The sequence below is a fragment of the Schistocerca piceifrons genome, chromosome 3, assembly GCF_021461385.2.
Source record: "Schistocerca piceifrons isolate TAMUIC-IGC-003096 chromosome 3, iqSchPice1.1, whole genome shotgun sequence".
Lineage (NCBI taxonomy): Eukaryota > Metazoa > Arthropoda > Insecta > Orthoptera > Acrididae > Schistocerca > Schistocerca piceifrons.
In genome coordinates, this window is record NC_060140.1 from 272,559,123 (window position 1) to 272,584,143 (window position 25,021).

The 25,021-nt window shown below is 45.3% G+C and overlaps 1 protein-coding gene and 1 non-coding gene across 2 annotated transcripts in view; both read left to right on the forward strand.

Annotated features, from left to right (window-relative positions):
• Positions 1-8,078: 8,078 nt before the first annotated feature.
• Positions 8,079-25,021, forward strand: part of LOC124788586 (wiskott-Aldrich syndrome protein family member 1-like) — a 149,213-nt gene continuing 132,270 nt past the window's right edge. The window contains exon 1 of the mRNA XM_047255857.1: positions 8,079-8,179. Within this exon, the coding sequence (XP_047111813.1) occupies positions 8,079-8,179 (101 nt within the window). The remainder of the gene's footprint in view (positions 8,180-25,021) is intronic.
• Positions 20,609-20,685, forward strand: Trnas-cga. The gene has a single exon. It is a non-coding gene; the product is annotated as a tRNA-Ser (tRNA).

Sequence of the window (25,021 nt, forward strand, 5' to 3'; positions counted from 1 at the left end):
GTGTTCTCAAGGAAAATCTTCACGAAGACAGCACGATGGTCGCTCGAGTTACCATCCATCAAGATGAGACTGTCACAAAGAAGTTGGCGATACGGCCCCATTATTGGTTGCAGAGTCTCCTCTCTGTACTGTAGAGCAGTAAGACTGCCTCAACAACCACGAGAGATGTCCGGTGACCCCGTGAAACGACATCACAGGACATCACTCCGCCACCACCTTATTGTACATGTAGGACACAGTGTATGAACCATTCGATATTATCAGGTTGTCTTCACACACGTTATCTGCAATTGTCAGGGTACAATCGGATACGAGTTTTTACGGTAAACCGTTCCCGATGCCAATCCTCGGGCGTCCATTCTGCATGATTTCTTGTCCATCTACAACGTAATTGATGGTGTTATGGTGCACGACGTGGTGTTCAACATCATTATCTGGAATGGAGATTCGCACCATACAACAGTTTGAGGTGATACGTGACGCGCTGTAGCCTCTTCAAAAGCAGAATCCAGTTTTGGAGCACTCAATCCACGGTTGCTTTGACTCAGAAGTCATAGACATCGATAATCCTGTGCACCTGCGGAACATGGATGGCTTGTACGATGTAAATCTTCAACACTACCGGTCAACTGAAACCGATTACACGTTTGCACCACATGACTTTGACTCCTGTGCACACGCTGAGCAATTTCTCTGGCTGACAAGCCTTATGCGCGTAACGTGATGATGCAGATCCTATTATTGTTCACGACTGTCCTTCGTGGCATGATGGATGTGCACTGTGCTGAACCATAGACATCTCCAACACCTCCCTACTGGTACTTTACTTTCAACTCTAATGCTGCAGTCCATCGCAGTGCAGCGTTCTATTTGCAGGCAGCGCTCATGGTAACCGTGTGTATATTTACAAACAACGTCAGGGTGACCTTCCGAATAGCACAGTAACAGTCACAACAGCAACACACCTGTACGATATATTGGGGTAATGGGAAGCTTTCGCTGATGTGTGTAGATGTAGATGAAGATTACCCGGTGTTAATTGGTCACCTATCTCTTCTCACCAACCCTCTTCGTCCCCTCCGTACAGACCCCTCCAGCCACCATTTATAAAATCAATTTTTATTGTAGTTGCACGTGTAGGGAGCTGAATGACTTCTCGTAACGTACAGACACGATATAAAGATCTTTTTGCAGTTTAGTTCTTTCTACGAAGTTTTTCTCTGCTTTGAGTCATATATTATTCAGACCGCAAAAAATGAGCCTTGTGACCCCAAAGACTGTGTATTCAACTCCAACATCGCTCATTTCCATACTCTTCTTTTTGTATCTCGATCTCTACGCCACAGTATCTCTTCAAGCTAGCAGACTTACTTCATTTGCCCTTCCTAGGAGTTATACAGGGCGACTCCATGTGATGTTACAAATTTTCAGGGATGATGGAGAAGGGTAAAACTATGAATCTGAGGTAAGCGTCCCTGGTCCGGAAACGACGTAGTCGTAAGTTATAAGGGAAAGTCGTTCTCACACCTTTGTCGGTGGAATATAGTGCCGGTACTGCTGTTGCTAATATTCAAGGGTAGGCAACTGTCAGAGGTGGTAGAAGATAATGTCCCACAATAGCAAAGATGAACGAGTGCTCATACCTCTTATGAACTGCATTTTAGAGCCCATGTTTACTGCACATTTATTTCTTGTTTTGGTCCACACAACCACGCCTGAAAGTTGTCTATAGTAAAGCGTTAGCAACAACAGTATTGGTGCATATATTCCACTGCCAGACATATCAAAACGATTTTCGCTTCTGACATTTCCCGAGCAGAGTCCCTTACCTCAAATTGAGGCATTTACCGCTTTCCGTCATCCCCGAAAGTTGTAACATCATGACGGAATCACCCTCTACATATCTCAGTTAACTTATCATACCCAAAAATACAAAAATTCACTTTCGACACTAATACAATACGCTAACAATGATTTTTTCATGTTAACCATTTATCCCTAAGAGTGCTAGGGGTGTCATTCCCCAATAGTATATTTTATTTCATACGCAGTGAGTGCCATACATTGCATTCCGGAATTGTCCTTACATTTCACTAAATGTCTACCAGCGTCCCCAGAGATAAGAATGCAGGGGGTATAATACCTCCACAGAAGCCCTTTGGTAACTTTAGTGTATAAAGTATGGATGAAACTTCACCGTAAATTGATGAGATACGGTTCCATGCCATCTTCCCTCGCCTACCCTCTCCCATATCCATAGGCGTACCGAGGATATGCTAGCCTTAAAGCATTTTTCTTCCGCAGATAGCAAGCTGATCTTCGACATTTTGTTGTTGTGAAATGATAACAGGCGTTGATATACATCAACGGGGACAGTTGAAAATGTGTGTCCCGATCGAGACTCGAACCCGGCATCTCCTGCTTACATTGCAGACACTATCCATCTGAGCCACCGAGGACACAGAGGATAGTGCGACTGCAGGGACTTATCCCTTGCACGCTCCCCGTGAGGCCCACATTCCCAATTTAATGTTCACACACTACATTCGTAGTGCCCCTGTCCATTACACTCATTACTCGCGGCAGACAATCCCGTAAGAGTTCGGGCAATGCGTGTGCACCCAGCACAGAAGAAGAAGGTCAATTGCCGGTTAGTCTTAACTATATGAAGATGGTATCTGTTCCTACAGACATGTCCGAAAGACCAGATACCATCTTCACATTTTGTTGTTGTGGTGTTCAGTCAAAGGACTGGGTTGATGCAGTCCTACACGCTACTCTGTACTACGCAAGTCTCTTCATAGTAAAATTGTGCCACAAATTTCTTTTCTCTCCAAATTCTCTTCATGATTTATCCTACAACCCACGAAGCTGCAATGTTCTTCTGTAACTTGTAGTGGTACTTGAATTACGCAACCAGTACGGCACCTCACCTGAACCTCTCGATACCAGTAATATTCTACTGTGTTTCTGCAAAGTACTTGACATATTTCTGAGACAACATTCAGATTTGACTTCATTTGTGATACATCGATATGTTTATGTTGCATTGATATTATTCTTATGTGTATTCTTTCTTTTGTCACTATGATCTTTGACGTACTTGGAACTCTGATTTTTGGGGGCGTAAGCGATTGCTAGTTAGTTGTTAACTTGTTAGAGAGTCGGACCTTGAGAAAGTCGAGTCTTGGACGTCATGTAGGAAAGACTCGTATTGTAGTCCGCTTATAAAATGTGAACTTTAACAGTGACTGTGAGAGAGATGTTTTCAACAAAAGTGTAATCTCCAAGAATGGTTTGTGAAGCGCATCTACATAACTTTTGAATATAGCAGGATAAAACATAGGCCTCTTTGCATCCGAGCTTGTAATCATAACCATCTAAATTTTCAACGATTGAGCCATGATAATACAACGAGACCAGCGTGGGAAACACAAAAAGATGAGTGCCTAGTTTTTATTATTATTACGTGAAATGACTTTATTAACTGTGCTCTAATGACATCTGCCACATAATATGACTGTTGTTGCCCGAAAATGCAGTATTTAGCAGCGTGAGCAACACCACAATTGTTGTTAAAATTTTAACCTTTGTTGTGGTAGGGTTGTTAGAAACTCCACAACTCAAAAGCATAGATTATGCTCTTGTCTGTACTGTTCATTCTCCATGTTTCACTTCCATGCAAGACTAAACTCTAGACAATCATTTTCAGAAAATATTTTAGAAAACTTAAATTTAGACTCTATGTTAAAAATTTCTCCTTTTCTGAAAAGCTTCCTTTGCTATTGTTAATCTTAAAATAATGTTATGAAATGTACACACACTTAAAAACCAGATGCTCTTTGGCTACACTGTCTGTTGTCATCAAGGACTGTCAAGTATCCAAGACTGTCGGGACCGATTTAAGGGGAAACAACGACAAAATAAACCTGTGGGTGGGGAATGCGGACGCCAGGCTGCAATTTAACGGGTTTGTTAAAACCTGTGTCTCGCCATCCTGATTTAGATTTCCCGTGATTTCTCTAAATCGCTTCAGGCAAGCTATAGATTGGCTCGCACAGTAAAACTATAAACGTAGAGCTCAAAGTGGTGAGAATTCCAGGTACTCGAGCAGTATCGTAGATACCAGAAGAGCGTGTTATGCTTCCCTCTCCTGTTTCGCTTCATTTCCTCAGATCAAGAGTTACAGGACAACGATAAGAAGTTTCTGAAAATAATATAGGGTGTATCAAGAAGAGTCATCGGATTCCGCGCGTCTGTATTTCCGATACTAATAAACATATACACTGACTTTTGTTCTTTGATGAACGGGAAACTCAAAAAGTTCTTTTTCATAGATGCTCAATATGCCCTCTTTGAGATGCACGGCATATTATGTCAACGCGGTATTCAGATTCTTCTCACACTGCCCCGAGCAAATCTTGAGTTACAGCTTCCATAACTGCTGTTATGCGATGTCTTTGTTCATTCATTGTTGTTGGTAACACAGGCACATAAACAGAGTCTTTTATAAACTCCCACAAGAAATGATCACATACAATCAGGTCCGGTGGATTTGGAGGCCAGTAATGTAAGGCTAAATCATTTGGTCCCATGCCAACGATCCATCGTTCAGTAATAATGTCATTGTGGCGGTGCCCCATAAAAAAAAAAATAAAAAAAATTGAGGTCATCAGTCCCCGAGACTTAGAACTACTTAAACTGAACTAACCTAAGGACATCACACACATCCATGCCCGAGGCAGGATTCGAACCTGCGACGGTAGCAGCAGCGCGGCTCTGGACTGAAGGGCCTAGAACCGCTCGACCACAGCGGCCGGTGCCCTATCCTGTTGGGAAATGAAGTCGTTCGAATCAGTCTCCAACTGTGGCAAAAGAAAGTATCCAAGCATTTAGAGATATGTGCTTCCTGTAACAGTGTTCTCGTCAAAGAAAAATGGCCCATACATCTTTTCCCGTGAAACTGCACAGAACACTTTAAATTTTGGAGGGTCCCTCTCATGTTGAGCAAATTCATGTGCTTGTTCCGTACTCCATACTCTTTCATTATGACGGTTCACCTTTCCATTTAAATGGATTGTTGCCTCATGACTAAACACTAGACGTGGAAGAAAACTGTCATCCTCCATCTATCCAAGAACGAAATTAGAGAACTCCACACGATTTTGTTTGTCAGCTTCACGAAGAGCTTGCAATAGCTTAATTTTGTATGATTTCATGTTTAACCATCGACGCAACACACGCCAGACGGACGTCGGGGGCATGTTGAGTTGTCGAGCTGCATGGCGAACAGATTCCTGCTGACTTCTTGCGAAACTGGCGGATGCATTCGACGTCTATATCAGACACTCGGGGACGGCCCGGCGATTTTCCTACACACACAACTTGTTTCTCGGAATTGTTCATGCCATCGTCTAATACGTGGTACGGAAGTCACGCTGAACAGTTGTTACTGCCCTGCACTGCGCAACAAAACGCTTTCTGTTGTCCCGACAGCATTTTTACTATAAAGCCTAGTTTACACGACGACACTAGGTTGCAGGCAACTGCACTACCGGCCACTTCGCATGTGCGCCGCGCGTTGGCGCAACTCGTTAGTGAAACTAAAAATTTTCGGCGTGTTCCAACTTTGGCGACACTAGTCGCATGAGTTTTGAGGTTATGTGTGTTCGTAGAGTGTAGACAAAATGAAATATGAAGTGAAGAACGGAGAATAATGTTGGCTCTTTCGATATCTGTGCTTTGCATAGGTGTTTGTGGGATTTCAGTGATGCTGATTACAAAAATAAGCAACATATTGTTGCCGCTGAGACCGTCACGTGCGATCATAACATAGACGGTTTGACAATATCTGAGCTGAAGGGCAAAACTTATTAAGTTAGGAGCACATATTCAACTGAATTAAGAAAAATACAAGGAAGTGTAATTGTAGCTGTGGCAATGCTCTCGTCTAAAAGACTAAAATCCCATTGTTCAAGTTGGCCAACTCTTTGTTAAGGAATATTGTTGACAGGAGGGAAGGCTATACAAATTCAAGAAGCTGCATTCGTTATTCAAGATTCAACTATTTAAAACGTCGCTGCAGTGCTCCCCATTCACACATGTTGTAATTTTGAAGTATTGCCACTGTAAAGATATTTCTTCAAGAGAGCAGTTTGCAAACCATTCTCTTCTAAATGCGGCCTGCTTCAAGTAATTATTGTTGCTAATGGCCGGCCAGTGTGGCCGACCGGTTCTAGGCGCTTCAGTGTGGAACCGTGTGACCGCTACGGTCGCAGGTTCGAATCCTGCCTCGGGCATGGATGTGTGTGACGTCCTTAGGTTAGTTAGGTTTAAGTAGTTCTAAGTTCTAGGGGACTGATGACCATAGTTGTGAAGTGCCATAGTGCTCGGAGCCATTTTTTTGTTGTTAATGTTAATAATTATTACTGTTAATGATAAGAATAACTGGTGTTAATGAAATGGCGTCATCGCCAACTAAAACCGTATCTTATAGCATGCCGAGTGTTCTCGATTGTAACGGACGCAATATGATAACGTAATTACAGTTCTGGCGAAAGTGCTTCATGCATTACAGTACCTTTATACCTTATCGCATAGTTAACTCTATTTAGAAGAAACGTGAACAGTTCTGGTGACATTCTAAGATAGTTAAAAGAACTACGCCAGCGTCTGTGGACGAGCGGTTCTAGGCGCTTCAGTCGGGAGCCGCGCTGCTGCTACGGTCGCAGGTTCGAATCCTGCCTCAGGCATGGATGTGTGTGATGTCCTTAGGTTAGTTAGGGCTAATTAGTTCTAAGTTCTAGGGGACTGATGACCTAAGATGTTAAGTCCCATAGCGCTTAGAGCCATTTGAACCATTTTAAAAGACCTTCTTGGATCTTCCGTTATAAATTATTTCAGCAAGGATGCGGAGCAACCGAGCTGACGCCTTTTCTTCATCCAGTCACGAATCGAAACTGTTGGGTTGACAGGAGAGCCAACACAGTGTTACTATTGGAGACCGAAATGCACGCGTTTAGCTCACGCAGACTGGCGTGAGGAGGGAAGGACTATTCTGACATGAGGTCTGGAACATGACAAGGAATTAGAATTCAGAAAGCGGACGTAATTAGTTTCATACTTAACTTTAATCCATTAATGATGAACCTCACTCTTGACGGTACGTGATTCACAATATTATCTGTTCAGGATACATACTGACTGAATATGGCGCCTTGCTAGGTCGTAGCAAATGACGTAGCTGAAGGCTATGCTAAAGTGTCGTCTCTGCAACTGAGAGCGTATGCAGGCAGTGAACCATCGCTAGCAAAGTCGGCTGTACAACTGGGGCGAGTGCTAGAGAGTCTCGCTAGACTAGACCTGCCGTGTGGCGACGCTAGGTCTGCAATCACTGATAGTGGCGACACGCGGGTCCGACGTATACTAACGGACCGCGGCCGATTTAAAGGCTATTGCCTAGCAAGTGTGGTGTCTGGCGATGACACCACAGAAACAGTTTCTTATTTTTTTCTTAGCGATTCCACGCAACAAGCTTAAACTCCATCACAACTCGTGCGACGTGCAGCTTCCAAAACTTTCATTTCGGACGCTACTCAGGAACCCACAAAACGACGAAACTGAAGTGTATACTGGTGTCGCCGTGTCGACTGTCATATATGAAACCACTTGCGTGCAACTCATTCCCCGCAACGAGTGGCGCAACCCAATGTCGTCATGTAAACGAAGCTTAACTGAAGTGGGCGCACACTTCTCCTATATAGCGGGAACAAGAGAGTTTGTTCGTTCCAACAGTACGTCGTCCGCGTACATGTCTCAAATAACATTATACTTCTCATTTTTAAAAATCGGATGATTCTTTTTGATATACCCTTTATTTATATGAACGGATTTCCGATTTTAACGAAGAGTTGTCGACCAGATAACCCTGTGTCTAAAGTAGCTGAGTTGGGAGGGGGCGGGGGTCGGTATTGGCGAGTGTCAGCCCAGACCTTGGCAGTGACTGGCGCTGCGCCCAGCAGCCGCTTCCGTCTGCGCATGCGCCGCCGACGGCCGTTGGCTCCGCAGCCACTGCCTGAATGGCGCGTGACTCCGCTCCTCCATTGACGGCGGCGGCGGCGCGTTCGCGGGAACGGAACCGGTTCCTCCAGCGATCGGCGCGGGCGTCGTTCCAGGCAAGGTCGCCGCCGTCGCCTACTAGTCATCGTCTGCGTCACCGCTGCCGTGACGTCGACGCCGCTCTGGCGTCACACTTGAGATCGACTGCCCATGTCATCGTCCCAAGCATCCGACCCTCCATTTCTCCCTCCTCTGCACTGGGTTCCATCTCCTTACAGCAGTTCGGCAACCACGTGGATTAATTTTAACTATATTCGTCCCCATTATGCGACGTGCCGGTGTCCTTAGCGTCGATCCACTGTCAGATATTCTGCGGTCATGAAATTTGCCTCAGTACAGTTCAAAGGATTCGGTCCATTGCAACGTTTTCCTTCAATAGTAATCCGCAAGACTGTGTACTTCCAGCTTCTAAAGATGGGGCGTAATATGCTAAATTTCTTCGTTTCACTATATTATCGACTTGAGGACTTTACCATAGGTCTCATTACCAGTCCATGTTTCTAGTATTCAGTGGTACATCATCATCCCATACGCGCTTAATCTGTTCGAAGGCGAGGCCCTGAGAACAATATTTCAGACGCCGAGCGTGTGTATGTCAGCAGTTGAACAGGTACTTGTTTTCCCGAACACGTTTTTCAAGTTCATAAAAAAATTTACATGCAGCATGCTTCAGTTCTTATATTACACTTATCTCTTACTAGAAACAAAAGAAAAATTCGGAGTAGGAATTAAAATCCATGGAGAAGAAGTAAAAACTTTGAGGTTCGTCGATGACATTGTAATTCTGTCAGAGACAGCTAAGGACCTGGAAGAGCAGCTGAACGGAATGGACAGTGTCTTGAAAGGAGGATATAAGATAAACATCAATAAAAGCAAAACGAGGATAATGGAATGTAGTCGAATTAAATCGGGTGATGCTGCGGGAATTAGGTTAGGAAATGAGACGCTTAAAGAAGTAAATGAGTTTTGCTATTTGCGGAGCAAAATAACTGATGATGGTCGAAGTAGAGAGGATATAAAATGTAGACTGACAATGGCAAGGAAAGCGTTTCTGAAGAAGAGAAATTTGTTAACATCGAGTATAGATTTAAGTGTCAGGAAGTCGTTTCTGAAAGTATTTGTATGGAGTGTAGCCATGTATGGAAGTGAAACGTGGACGATAAATAGTTTGGACAAGAAGAGAATAGAAGCATTCGAAATGTGGTGCTACAGAAGAATGCTGAAGATTAGATGGGTAGATCACATAACTAACGAGGAGGTATTGAATAGGGAAGAGAAATTTGTGGCACAACTTGAATAGAAGAAGGGATAGGTTGGTAGGACATATTCTGAGGCATCAAGGGATCAACAATTTAGTATTGGAGGGCAGCGTGCAGGGTAAAAATCGTAGAGGGAGACCAAGAGATGATTACACTAAACTGATTCAGAAGGATGTAGGTTGCAGTAGGTACTGGGAGATGAAGAAGCTTGCACAGGACAGAGTAGCATGGAGAGCTGCATCAAACCAGTCTCTGCACTGAAGACAACAACAACAACATCTTACTAGTGAACAATTCCAGCTTCGCACGTTAGCACTAAGAGTCCAGCGCCGGAGGTCTTGCCTAGATTAGGTAACATGAGCATTATTTTTATTTTGATAGTAAAGATTCGTATTTTGTTACCTAAAATACTTAATTTGAAGTTTTTCGTCGTGTATCTTCCAAGCTATTCAGTTTGTTACTGCGGGTTTTGTCGTAATAGGTAGACATATAGTGTCGTAGACTTTTATTTATATCTACTTGAGAGAAACAATTACTCCGTATCGCTTTCGTATATCTTGAATGATTTCAGCAGTGGACACCACGAAAGTTCTTAGGAGTCGCAACGTAATCGGCAAACAGCATCACATTTCAACCAGTTTCCATGAAATATCTGTAAATTATGTACACAAACTTTCCTCGTGTATCAGTCTTTATATCTGGGAAAATAGTATCAAAATCCGTACAGAAATTCCTTGGATTAGCCTCCGTGTGCAGACAGAACAACGCGGCCGTGGACTTCTATACATACACTCTAAGACGAAAAGAATGACACACGACAAAAAAATTATGCGAGTGGGACGAAATCGGTAGATGTGACGCACACGTACAGACAAAGAAATTATTACAGTTCAGGAAAATTGTAACATTTATTCAAAACAGAAAGTGTTCCACAAGCTGAAGATCAGTAACGCGCTGGACCACCTCTGGCTCTTATGCAAGCAGTTATTCGGCTTGCCGTGACTGATAGAGTTGTTGCGTGGCCTCCAGACGGACATCGTGCCAAGTTTTGTCTAATTGGCGAATTAGATCGTCAAAAATCCCAAGATTGTCGGAGGGCTCTGCCCCAAATGCTCCAAATGTTCAGTTGGGGAGAGATCCGGCGACCTTGCTGGCCAAGATGAAGTGATAGAAACTTTCGCCGTGTGTGTGCGAGCTTTATGTTGCTGACATGTAAGCCCCTGATTGCTTGCCACGAATGGCACCAAAAAGTGGTGTAGAATGTCGTGATCTCTGGAGTGTGTCCCTGTTGAAGATGGTATGTGCACTATCTTTCCTTTAGTTGCTGATGAGCAAAGACATGCGTTCAAAAGGTATACCATCGAATGTGATTCCTTTATCGACTTCTCTCAAAGCCGTTTCGAGTGTCGGTTATGGGGTGTAGTTTGCACACATGATCAATTTATACTCTTATTGTAAGTTATCTCCATTTCTCAGCTTAACGTCGACGCCTGTGATACATAGCAGCCTGCGCCAAACCTGTCATATCAAAAAGTGATCTGTCTGACGTATTCCTCTGTGTTTCCTTGTCTCAGTCCTCTCTCCCGTGCGACACTGATTACGTATCCATTGTCTCAGTCAGATTTGATGGTCTTCGTCAACTGAATCCTGAAGATTTGGGCTAGAATTTACACTACTGGCCATTAAAATTGCTACACCACGAAGATGACGTGCTACAGACGCGAAATTTAACCGACAGGAAGAAGATGCTGTGATATGCAAATGATTAGCTTTTCAGAGCATTCTCACAAGGTTGGTGCCGATGGCAACACCTACAACGTACTGACGTGAGGAAAGTTTCCAACCGATTTCCCGTACACAAACAGCAGTTGACCGGCGTTGCCTGGTGAAACGTTGTTGTGATACCTCGTTTAAGGAGGAGAAATGCGTACCATCACGTTTCCGACTTTGATAAAGGCCGGACTGTAGGCTATCGCGATTGCGCTTTATCGTATCGCGACATTGCTGCTCGCGTTGGTCAAGATTCAATGCCTGTTAGCAGAATATGGAATCGGTGGGTTCATGAGGGTAATACGGAACGCCGTGCTGGATCCCAACGGCCTCGTATCACTAGCGGTCGACAGGCATCTTATCCGCATGGCTGTAACGGGACGTGCAGCCACGTCTCGATCCCTGAGTCAACAGATGGGGACGTTTGTAAGACAACAACCATCTGCACGAACAATTCGTTTGCAGCAGCATCGACTATCAGCTCGGACACCATGGCTGCGGTTACCCTTGACGGTGCATCACAGACAGGAGCGCCTGCGATGGTGTACTCAACGACGAACCTGGGTGCACGAATGGTTCAAATGGCTCTGAGCACTATGGGACTTAACATCTTAGGTCATCAGTCCCCTAGAACTTAGAACTACTTAAACCTAACTAACCTAAGGACAGCACACACATCCATGCCCGAGGCAGGATTCGAACCTGCGATCGTAGCAGTCCCGCGGTTCCGGACTGCAGCGCCTAGAACCGCACGGCCACCGCGGCCGGCCGTGCACGAATTGCAAAACGTCATTTTTTCGGATGAATCCAGAATCCAGGTTCTGTTTACAGCATCATGATGGTCGTATCCGTGTTTGGCGTCATCGCGGTGAACGGACATTGGAAGCGTGTATTCGTCATCGCCATACTTGCCTATCATGCGGCGTGATGGTATGGAGTGCCATTGGTTACACGTCTCGATTACCTCTTGTTCGCATTGACGGCACTTTGAACAGTGGACGTTACGTTTCAGATGTGTTACGACTCGTGGCTCTACCCTTCATTCGATCCCTGCGAAAACCTACGTTTCAGCAGGATAATGCACGACCGCATGTTGCAGGTCCTGTACGGGCCTTTCTGGATACAGAAAATGTTCGACTGCTGCCCTGGCCAGCACATTCTCCAGATCTCTCACTAATTGAAAACGTCTGGTCAATGGTGGCCGAGCAACTGGCTCGTCACAATACGCCAGTCACTACTCTTGATGAACTGTGGTATCGTGTTGAAGCTGTATGGGCAGTGTACCTGTACGCGACATCCAAGCTCTGTTTGACTCAATGCCCACGCGTATCAAGGTCGTTATTACGACCAGAGGTGGTTGTTCTGGGTACTGATTTCTCAGGATCTATGCACCCAAATTGCGTGAAAATGAAATCAAATGTCAGTTCTAGTATAATATATTTGTCCAATGAATACCCGTTTATCATCTGCATTTCTTCTTGGTGTAGCAATTTTAATGGCCAGTAGTTTCGTTTTGGCTGTTCATAACTCTGTGCTTCCTCATATGACTGTGTTCGGCCTGCTGCCATGTTTCTAGACCGTTCGAGTAGATACAGCTACTAAAGTAAACCACATGTCTCCTACTGTACAAATTATTTTTTATTTACGATATGATACTGCACTATTTTTAAGGTTATCCCAGCCGTTTCATTTTGTTATTTCTCATTAATCTGAACTCGCCTACACTTTAGCGTAATACTCAAGGAAGCATAGCCGAGTCCTCATTACGCTTGGGAGAGAGTATACACTATGTGATCGAAAGTATCTACACCTGGCTCAAAAAGACTTACAAGTTCGTGGCGCCCTCCATCGGTAATGCTGGAATTCAATACAGTGTTGGCCCACTCTTAGCCTTGATGACAGCTTCCACTCACGCAAGCATACTGAGCTGTGCGTGGTTCGCGCTTGTGCCATCTCTTATTTTACATTCTGTTTTTTTCGTGTTGCCACCCCGTTATGTTAGTTTCAATTTCTGTTGTCACTGAGTTGCTGCTTTGTCTGCCCATCAGCGGCAGCAGCAGCGCCTATCGATATAGCCCTCACATTTTATCTTTGCTGCAGTGTGATTACTTCCCGGTTGTTGTCTCTCGTGGAGTCGGTTGGAACGCGCCAGGAGTGCAGTTCGGACCTACCAGTCGTGTGTTGGAACGCGGTACTAGTTCAGTCGGGTTGGAGCAACAGTGAGGTCTGGATGTCCATGGCTCGCCCGACCGTTGCCGCCACGCATCACTTGAGCCGGGGACGGTCTTCGTGGATCGTCGGTCGGTCGTCCTACTGGACGACGTGAATTGGCTCGCCGATCGTTTACGGGTTGGCTGTGTGTGTGTGTATCGACTCCCGATTTGTCTTCGTCATCGCACAGCCACTGCTGAGTGTCGTTCAAGTATTCGTGCAAGTGTTTGTCAAACTGTGTGTGTAGTTGGTGTCATTTCCACTGACAACTTGTTTTAAATGTTGTTGGCGTACTGGCATGTCGGTCGGTTGGAGCAGATCAGCAAGCAAGTCTCCGCGCGGCGCAGTCGGCCGGGCCCGCTGGCGGTCTCTACGCAGTGTGGGAGCTGTTCCGAGTGCTTCGAGGTTCGTGGCTCACCGACCCAGGACATGAAAGTTGAGTGGTGATTTTATTACCGAAGCTACGCCTGTTCACGTTGCCCCCTTCGTTGGTGGTTTGCTGTTGGCAGTATTCCTGGGAGCAACAGCGAGTGTTCGAGTTGGTGAAGATTTTAGCCGCCGTGTGGTGGAATTAACTATATTTGTCGGTTTGAAATTCAAGTGCACCAGCGGAATTTTTTGCCTTGTGGCCGTTAGTGTTCCGCTTACCTGCCCTGGTCGTTGACGTAAATTCCGGCCGTCTCCTTTCCTTACCTGTTGTCGCTGTCCAACATGGTGTGTAGTTTTTGACAGCTTAATGTATTTTTGGTTGTGGGCGGCTATATCGGTAACGTTTTAGCTTTGGAATTCTCGTATACTGGTCGGTGGTTAGCAAATCGTCTTGTCGATGGATCCCTGACTATCTCTTAGTTGTGTTGCTGGCGGATCGAGTAAAGTTGGGCCGACTTCTTGTCTCACCTAAGCGAACGTTACGATTTAAAGGGCAGACCGAGCCCCGTGGAAACTTCTGAGCGCCATTGTCTATACTGCCTTATTATTAGCGTTTAACTGTGTATTTTTAATGGCTCATAACCGATGATTGGAATTTGTATACTTGTAATTGTGTTTTTAAAAAACAAAGCCCTTCAGCCGTTTTAAAAGTAAATTTTTCTAAATTGAGCAATTCTTACGTTGTCTGAAGATAAAGCTTGGGCCTTCTGCCTGTTGAAAATTTATTGTAGTGTATTGTTTTTAAAAGCATCGCCTTTCAGCCGCTTTAAGTTTTAAGGATCTTACTTATCAAGTATTACCTTTTGGAAGATAAAGCTGTGGGCTTTCGGCCTGTTGAAAATTTACTGTAGTGTATTGGTTTTAAAAGCATCGGCCATCAGCCGCTTTAAGTTTAAAGGATCCTACTTATCAAGTATTACACATTTGAGCATAAAGTTGTGAGCTGTCTGCCTGTTGAAAATTTATTCTCGTTGTATCGTTTTTAAAAGGCATGGGCCTTCAGCCACTGTAAGGTTTAAGGTTCTTATTTATCAAGTATTACACTCTATCAAGATAAAACTGTGGGCCTTCTGCCTGTTGAAAATTTATTGTAGTTGTGTTGTTCTTAAAATGATGGGCTTCAGCCGCTTTAACATTCTGGATTCACACTTATCAAGTCTTACATCACTTGGGATTAAATACTATTTAAGGTTAAAAGCTTTGGGACTTCTGCCTTGGAAAATTGGTTGCAGCTTTATTTTAAACAAAGACCTTCAGCCGTTTGAAGTAAGGTTTCTTATTGGTCATAAGGCTTGGGCCTTCTGCCTATTGAAAGGTTATTGTAGTTATGTCGTATTAAATTTATGGGCCTTCAGCCACTATGAAAAACTTAATCTATCTGACTAGACAAGTCTTACATCGCTTGGCCTTAAATACGCTACTGGCCATTAAAATAGCTGCACCACGAAGATGACGTGCTACACACGCGAAATTTAACCTACAGGAAGAAGATGCAGTGATATGCAAATGATTAGCTTTTCAGGGCATTCACACAAGGTTGGCGCCGGTGGCGACACCTACAACGTGCTGACATGAGGAAAGTTTCAAACCGATTTCTCATACACAAATAGTAGTTGACGGGCGTTGCCTGGTGAAACGCTGTTGTGATGCCTCGTGTAACGAGGAGAAATGCGTACCATCACGTTTCCGACTTTGATAAAGGTGGGATTGTAGCCTATCGCGATTGCGGTTTATCGTACCGCGACATTGCTGCTCGCGGTGGTCGAGATCCAATGACTGTTAGCAGAATATGGAATCGGTGGGTTCAGACGGGTAATACGGAACGCCGTGCTGGATCCCAACGACCTCGTATCACTAGCTGTCGAGATGACAGGCATCTTATCCGCATGGCTGTAACGGATCGTGCAGCCACGTCTCGATCCCTGATTCAACAGATGGGGACTTTGCAAGAGAACAACCATCTGCACGAACAGTTCGACGACGTTTGCAACAGCATGGACTATCAACTCGGAGACCATGGCTGCGGTTACCCTTGACGCTGCATCACAGACAGGAGCGCCTGCGATGGTGTACTCAACGACGAACCTGGATGTACGAATGGCAAAACGTCATTTTTTCGGACGAATCCGGGTTCTGTTTACAGCATCGTGATGGTCGCATCCGTGTTTGGCGACATCGCGGTGAACGCACATTGGAAGCATGTATTCGTCATTACCATACTGGCGTATCACCCGGCGTGATGCTATGGGGTGCCAATGGTTACACATCTCGGTCACCTCTTTTTCGCACTGACGGCGCTTTGAACAGTGGACATTACATTTCAGATGTGTTACGACCCGTGGCTCTACCGTTCATTCGATCCCTGAGAAACCCTACATTCCAGCAGGATAATGCACGACCGCATGTTGCAGATCCTGTAAGGGCCTTTCTGGATACAGAAAATGTTCGACTGGTGCCCTGGCCAACACATTCCCCAGATCTTTCACCGACTGAAAACGTCTGGTGAATGGTGGCCGAGCAACTGGCGCGTCACAATACGCCAGTCACTACTCTTGATGAACTGTGGTATCGTGTTGAGGCTGCATGGGTAGCTGTACCTGTACACGCCATCCAAGCTCTGTTTGACTCAATGGTTCAAATGGTTCAAATGGCTCTGAGCACTATGCGACTTAACTTCTGAGGTCATCAGTCGCCTAGAACTTAGAACTAATTAAACCTAACTAACCTAAGGACATCACACACATCCATGCCCGAGGCAGGATTCGAACCTGCGACCGTAGCGGTCGCTCGGTTCCAGACTGTAGCCCCTTGAACCGCACGGCCACTCCGGCCGGCTTGACTCAATGCCGCCGGCCGAAGTGGCCGTGCGGTTAAAGGCGCTGCAGTCTGGAACCGCAAGACCGTTACGGACCTCAGCAGTTGAGTCCCATAGTGCTCAGAGCCATTTGAACCATTTTTTGTCTCAATGCCCAGGCGTATCAAGGACTTTATTACGTCCAGAGGTGGTCGTTCTGGGTACTGATTTCTCAGGATCTATGCACCCAAATTGCGTGAAAATGTAATCACATGTCAGTTCTAGTACCATATACTTGTGCAATGAATACCCGTTTGCCATCTGCATTTATTCTTAGTGTAGCAATTTAAATGGCCAGTAGAGTACTATTTAAGGTTAAAGCCTAAAGCCGTCTGTCTCAAAAAAAATAATAATAATAAAATAATAATAATAATAATAATACATAAAAATAAAAAATAATAGCAGTTGTAGTTAATCCATGAGTTTCACCCGTTTTAAAATTAAAGACGTTTTCTGTCGACAGTCAAGCTTAGAAGTTGCGCTGTAATGTTTGGACAACTAAATGAAGTGTTATGTATGGACTGTAACTGCCACCCGCTCATGCTGGCCCCCTTCCACAATTCCTACCACTTGTCCTGTCCTGCGGGTTTAACATGGCATCTCACATACGTTCAATCAGGTGCTGGAAGGTTTCTTGGTGAACGGCAGCCCATTATTCACGGAGTGCTGCAATGAGGAGAGGTATCGATGTCGGTCGGTGAGACCTGGCACGAAATCGGCAATGAAAAATATCCCAAAGGTGTTCTATAGAACTCATGTCAGGACTCTGTGCAGGCCAGTCCATTACAAGGATGTTATTGTCGTGTAACCACTCCGACACAGGTCATCCATTATGAACAGGTGTTCGATCGTGTCGAAAGGTGCAATCGCCATCCCCGAATTGCTCTTCAACCGTGAGAAGCAAGAAGGTGCTTAAAACATCAATGTCGGCCTATGCTGTGATAGTGCCACGCAAAACAACAAGCGGTGCAAGCTGCCTGCATGAAAAACACAACCATACCATAACACCACCGCCTTCGAATTTTACTGTTGGCACTACACACGCTGGCAGATGACGTTCACCGGGCATTCGCCATACCCAGATCCTGTCATCGCATCACCACATTGTGCACCGTGATCCGTCACTCCACACAAAGTCTTTCCACTTTTCAATCTTCCAATGTACACGCCCCTTACGCCATGCGAGGCGTCGCTTGGCATTTACCGGTGTGATGTGTGGCTTATGAGCAGCCGCACGACCATGAGATTCCAGTTCTCTCAACTCCCACCTAACTGTCATAGTACTTGCAGTGGGTCCTGATGCACTTTGGAATTCCTGTGTGATGGTTTGGGTGGATGTTTGCCTATTATACATTACGACCGTTCATCGTACATTGTTGAAAATAGAGCCCCGCAGAGCCGGCCGCGGTGGCCGTGCGGTTCTAGGCACTTCAGTCCGGAACCGCGTGACTGCTACGGTCGCAGGTTCGAATCCTGCCTCGGGCATGGATGTGTGTGATGTCCTTAGGTTAGTTAGGTTTAAGTAGTTCTAAGTCTAGGGGACTGATGACCTCAGATGTTGTCTCATAGTGCTCAGAGCCATTTGAACCATTTTAGAGCCCCGCAGCAGACTACTGCTACGTGTTCAAGTGTTGACCCAACGACATGGTCAGTTACGATTGAAATGGGCACGGGATCATCGGGATTCGACCGTCGCTCAATGGAAACGTATCGACTCTTCGGGTGAATCACATTTTTGCTACACTAGATCGCGGATCGTCTCCTCAAACGCCGTCATCGAGGTGAACGGCGGCTCGAAACGTGCAGCGCGCCACGGACGCAGGCTGGGTGGAGCAGTATTGTGCTGAGGGAGACATTCTCCTGCGCTTGCGTGGGACCTGCAAACCGCCAGCATCTCTCCATGCTTGATGTCTTTCCCGACGGCGACGTCATCTTTCAGCAGTATAATTGTCCGTGTCCCGGAGCCAGAACCGTGCTACAGTGGTTTGGGAAGCATTATAGTGAACTCACGTCTTGGGAATCACATTCTTCTGATGCAAATCATGTGGAACTCATCCATTTCGCTATCGAGCGCCATCACCGTGTACGCAAATCAGTGACCCGTTATTTACGCGAATCACATGATGTGTGCGTGGACATCTAATGCCGAATACCACCACAGACCTACCAACGAACTGTCGGATCTCTGATACGCAGAATCAGTTATGTATTTCGTTCCAAAGACGGACAGACAGCTTGTTAAGCAGGTGGTTATTTTTTTCCTCATAAGTGTGTACTTGTAACATACAGGCGAGCGTTTCGTCAGTCTCTACTAGAAAGTCTGCGCATGCTGTGAACCACACTGCTCGCGAGCGGGTAGGTGCTTGAAAGCACGCAACACTACCGTCCCCGTTGTCTCTTAGCGCCCGTTTGTGATCGCCGGAAAAATCAGCAGCGTGCTCACGAGCAACGTACACACTGAAACTTCCTGACAGATTAAAACTGTGTGCCGCACCGAGACTCAAACTTGGGACCTTTGCCTTTCGCGGGCAAGTGCTCTACCATCTGAGCTACCCAATCACGAATCACGCCCCGTCCTCACAGCTTTACATCTGCCAGTACCTCGTCTCCTACCTTCTAAACTTTACAGAAGCTCTCCTGCGAACATTGCACAACTAGCACTCTTGAAAGAAAGGATATTGCGGAGACATGGCTTAGCCACAGCCTAGGGGATGTTTCCAGAATGAGATTTTCACTCTGCAGCGGAGTGTGCGCTGATATGAAACTTCCTGGCAGATTAAAACTGTGTGCCGGACCGAGACTCGAACGCGGGACCTTTGCCTTTCGCGGGCAAGTGCTCTACCATCTGAGCTACCCAATCACGACTCACGCACCGTCCTCACAGCTTTACATCTGCCAGTACCTCGTCTCCTACCTTCCAAACTTTACAGAAGCTCTCCTGCGAACATTGCACAACTAGCACTCCTGAAAGAAAGGATATTGCGGAGACATGGCTTAGCCACAGCCTAGGGGATGTTTCCAGAATGAGATTTTCACTCTGTATCGGAGTGTCCGCTGATATGAAACTTACTGACAGATTGAAACTGTGTGCCGCACCGAGACTCAAACTCGGGACCTCTGCCTTTCGCGGGCAAGTGCTCTACCAACTGGGTTACCCAAGCACGACTCACGCCCCGTCCTCACAGCTTTAATTCCGCCAGTACCTTGTCTCCTACATTCCAAACTTTACAGAAGCTCTCCTGCGAACATCGCACAACTAGCACTCCTGAAAGAAAGGATATTGCGGAGACATGGCTTAGCCACAGCCTAGGGGATGTTTCCAGAATGAGATTTTCACTCTGTATCCGAGTGTCCGCTGATATGAAACTTACTGATAGATTGAAACTGTGTGTCGCACCGAGACTCAAACTCGGGACCTTTGCCTTTCGCGGGCAAGTGCTCTACCAACTGGGTTACCTAAGCACGACTCACGCCCCGTCCTCACAGCTTTAATTCCGCCAGTACCTTGTCTCCTACATTCCAAACTTTACAGAAGCTCTCCTGCGAACATTGCACAACTAGCACTCCTGAAAGAAAGGATATTGCGGAGACATGGCTTAGCCACAGCCTAGGGGATGTTTCCAGAATGAGATTTTCACTCTGTATCGGAGTGTCCGCTGATATGAAACTTACTGACAGATTGAAACTGTGTGCCGCACCGAGACTCAAACTCGGGACCTTTGCCTTTCGCGGGCAAGTGCTCTACCAACTGGGTTACCCAAGCACGACTCACGCCCCGTCCTCACAGCTTTAATTCCGCCAGTACCTTGTCTCCTACATTCCAAACTTTACAGAAGCTCTCCTCCGAACATCGCACAACCAGCACTCCTGAAAGAAAGGATATTGCGGAGACATAGCTTACCCACAGCCTGGAGGATGTTTCCAGGTACTGGCAGATGTAAAGCTGTGAGGATGGGGCGTGGGTCGTGCTTGGGTAGCTCAGTTGGTAGAGCACTTGCCCGCGAAAGGCAAAGGTCCCGAGTTCGAGTCTCGGTCCGGCACGCAGTTTTAATCTGTCAGGAAGTTTCAGATCAGCGCACACTCCGCTGCAGAGTGAAAATCTCATTCTGGGAACGTACACTCTCTCGAGCAACGTTCTCACGAGTGGGCCAGGAGGTGATCGGCTCTCAAATGCCTACGCACTTTAATGACGGAAGTACGTCAGCGTGCGACGAACCACTGCGATTCTGTGAGTCAACAGTGCTGCCCTGCAGCCGCGACAACATAGAGCACTCTTCGCAATGTATTTGTCGCTTGTAATGGTACTGACTTACATATCATAAAGGTGTTTGTAATACGAGGAGAATCTGAGAATTTAAATCACAATATTTTTTTTTTTCATTGCTTTTCATCCATGCCGCGCGGTGTAGCCGCGCCGTCTTGGGTGCCTTGCCATGGTTCGCGTGGCTCCCCTCGTCGGAGGTTCGAGTCCACCATCGGCCATGGGTGTGTGTGCTGTCCTTAGCGTAAGCTAGTTTAAGTTAAATTAAGTAGTGTGTAACCCTGGGGACCGATGACCTCAGCAGTTTGGTTCCATAGGAACTGACCACAAAATTCCAAATTTTCCAAATTCCATCCGTGAAGAGGTGGTCTGAATGTGTAAGACGCCCATTAACAGCTGCCAACTGTCTTCATTGGACTCAAATCGTTTTCTGTCAGATGACGCCAGATCTGATGAATCGGGAAATCCTTCAATACTTAAAAGACTTCAAGTTTCCCTGTGAATAACCATACTTGTGGATTGTAGCATTTTCTTGAAGGTAGATTTTTTTTTTACATTTTCGGTTCTTGGTCCTTTCTCATTTGTTTTTTTAATTTTCATTCAGCTGGTTCAAAAGACTTGCGTATTATTAGCCAGTTGTTCATTTATTCCGCGCAAAGTAAAAAAAAAAAAAAAAAAAAAAAAAAACAGGAATTCCTTTTCTTATACAAAAGAATTATCACAGCCTAGATAACTACGTGCGTAGTCCATATGTTCTCGCAAGCACATCTTACAACTGATGCCACGAAAAACTTTATTCTGAACACACTTACAGACTACTGAACGAGGTTCTCTTGAGAATGGGAGGAGAAGGTGGTTCATGCCTAGGGAGGTCAAGCACATTTCACTCACATTGTCGGACGTGTATAGAATGATGTCTACCATGAAAGATAGGCAGGCGAATTTATTTCCCCTACATGAATAGCTTCGGGAAAACATACGAACTAATTCCTCGAAGCTGCTCTTGCAGGGGACGAAAGAGCCGTCGTCATGTAATCTTTCCATATGAAGACGCGTGTCTGAATGTTACCAAGAGAACTCCCTCAACTAAAAAGAGAGAGAGAGAGAGAGAGAGAGAAATCGGTGTACCTGCTTGTCGTGCTGAACAATCGCTCAGCTACTGATATACGGTTATCACTTATCACTGCTAGGTGGTGAGCCAAAAAATTGCCGCCAAGAGCAACATCTTGAGGAAAATAGCGAGCCAGTAGGGAGATAGACCAACTATGCTAATAACAACAGTCAAAGCACTTCATATTTCTCCGTTGGAATAAGCACGCCCCTTATGGTCCAGATCTGAACACGCCAAAAATGTCAATAGAATCCTAATGACGCAAGCAGACTAACAACAGGATGCGTGAAACCCAGACCAAGTGGGAAAGCTACATAAAGCAGCCTCATTCTCACGTCCTGAGTCGCGAAGAGTTGCACATGAGTGAACAGAAAAATTAAAACAAGACATTCGATGAGCGCCACCCCCTACATAGTCCTTCAAGTGGGTCTGTCAAATTTAAGAGATTCCTCAGCACTGAGTAAATGAGCTCCTAAAGGACTTATTTTTTCGACTTACTGCAGATATTTTGCGTCCCATCATCTAATTTCTTACGGTGGGTCGTATGACATCTTACCTGCTGTGTCTGGATGCAAGGACTGAAGGAACCTGTAGCTAGTAGATTAGGACCTACCAACGCGACAGCCAGACACACCATCGCCACGTGCAGGCGGGTGATACCTGTATCTCTCGTTTTGCCTACCTTTCATTTCATTGTTTTATTGCGGGCAGTTTTATTTACCTTGTAAATAACGTGGAAGGAGGGAATAGACGAAATAGGAAAAAATAAAATACATACTATGATAAGAAGAAAAGGGTAGGTGACAAGAAAGAGTGAGAACTGATAGTTCCATAAACTTAATACTATTACAATCTTTGAATAACATTATAATTCCGTTTAAAGTGCTGACAGATATGTTATCCTTACATACATGGTTTACTAATATTTCTTAATGTTTACAGACAGACTTACAATTTCTTCTTGCTTTACAAGTAATGTTAGTGATAGCGTTTCATATCAACATTTTAATCTAAAAATGTTCATTTCTTAGCGACATATGTGATAGGTACACACATTTTATTATATAGATCGGTAGGGAATATTTCAAAGTATAAAATTTAATTTTATAACATCCTGCATTTAGTTGTAGCTGAACACATCGATGTCATTCGCCTGTCTTGTGTCCCTATAATTGGTACATTGTAGAACCACAGGCTCATGGGATCCTTCTTCGCCGTACGTGCATATTGTTGTCGCCTTTTGGTGCATACGATGTAGAGGGGCTGGATAGTCCTCGATGGACAACGCTGCCTCGCAAGAGGTGCCCAGCACCAATAAATCAGAGTGGAAGATTTGGAGAAGACTGAATCCATCAGAACCGGAGTACAGCCAGTCAAAATAAATCTAATTAAATAGAGCCTCAAAAACGAAGCAGATAAAAATGTGGCTACGGTGAAGTCCAGGACATGGAACATCCGAAACACACGGTAATTGGGAAAAAAATTTAAAAAGAATTTTTCGGGCACCCGATAGACCAGCAGCTGTGTTACACGTAGTTTGACGTGTAAGACAGCAATTAATTCAGCTGTTACCAAGGATATCATGTGTCTACCGACTTGACACAAAATCCTAAGAAGTTTTGCTCTTGAGGTAAATCAGTAAACGGATCGAAGCCACCTGCCCCTACACCAGGGCTTAACAACTGGCCGGTTTTGAGCGCGAGTACTCGCGTCTGCTCAGGCACGTGCTCGCGAGCAGTTGCAAGGTCGCGGAGTAGGGAGGGAGGGGAGGGAGGGGAAATGCGCGCGCACGTTTGAATGTGATCTCGCGTTCTTAGCAGATTTAACTAGCCATCTGAATGCTTTGAACATTTTACTACAAGGTAAAGATCTGCTAATTACTCATTTCATAGATCGAATACGAGCTTTTAAATGAAATTGACACTTTGGGTGAGTCAGCTGGAAACAGGAAACCTAGCTCATTTTCCTAAATTATCATCCATGCAAGATGTTCACAAAGACTGTGAACGTTATTCATATAGTTTAGTTGATCAGCGCTTTCAAGATCTGACAGCACTAGACAGTGATTTTGATCTGTTCTCTCCATATTCAGCGAATATTTACGAGATTCGTCCTGAGCTGCAGCAAGAAATTATTGACCTGCAGTGTGACAGAGAATACAGAGACAAATTTCAGAACAAGAAAAAAACATTTTGGAATTCTACAGACACTTCCCTCAGGATAGATTTCCTCGTTTGCACAAACTGGCGGCTACAATAATATCAATGTTCGGTTCCACGTATGTTTGTGAACAACTGTTATCTGCAATGAAATGTAACAAGACGCGCCTGAGAAAGGCATTGTCTGATCGAAATTTAAACTGCACGCTGCGCCTAAAATGCACAAGAACAATTACTCCGAACATAGACGCAATTGTAAAGGGCAAAAAGTACAAGGTAACAGAGAATCCCACACTTCAGTGACACCTTTTACTGTGTAACAGTTCACAAATTAATGCGAATGTAGAGGCATACACTAAGCTAATAAAATTATGTGGCATGTGTACATTCTCCTTTATTTGTTTCATTTGTCGCAGTAATAATTCGTGAGTGATATACCTGCAGGTGGCCGCGGATTTACATTGACTGGCGGCAGCTGTTGTGTGCCCCACGTGACTTTCCCCACTCTCCGCTCTGGTCCGGTAGTGGGGGTAGCGTGCTCGCGCCTTGCTGCTCACAGCTTGCTCCGTGAGCACGTATGTTGTGAAGCCCTGCCCTACACTCAGAAACAGAGAATAAAACAGAAAAGCCCAAAATACTATGCTTTTTTTATTCCGAATCTGTTTCACAGAAGATCGCACTCTGGTTTCTCCTTTACATCTTCGCACAAACGACAAAATGACACACCGAGCGAGGTGGCGCAGTGGTTAGCACACTGGACTCGCATTCGGGAGGACGACGGTTCAATCCCGTCTCCAGCCATCCTGATTTAGGTTTTCCGTGATTTCCCTAAATCGTTTCAGGCAAATG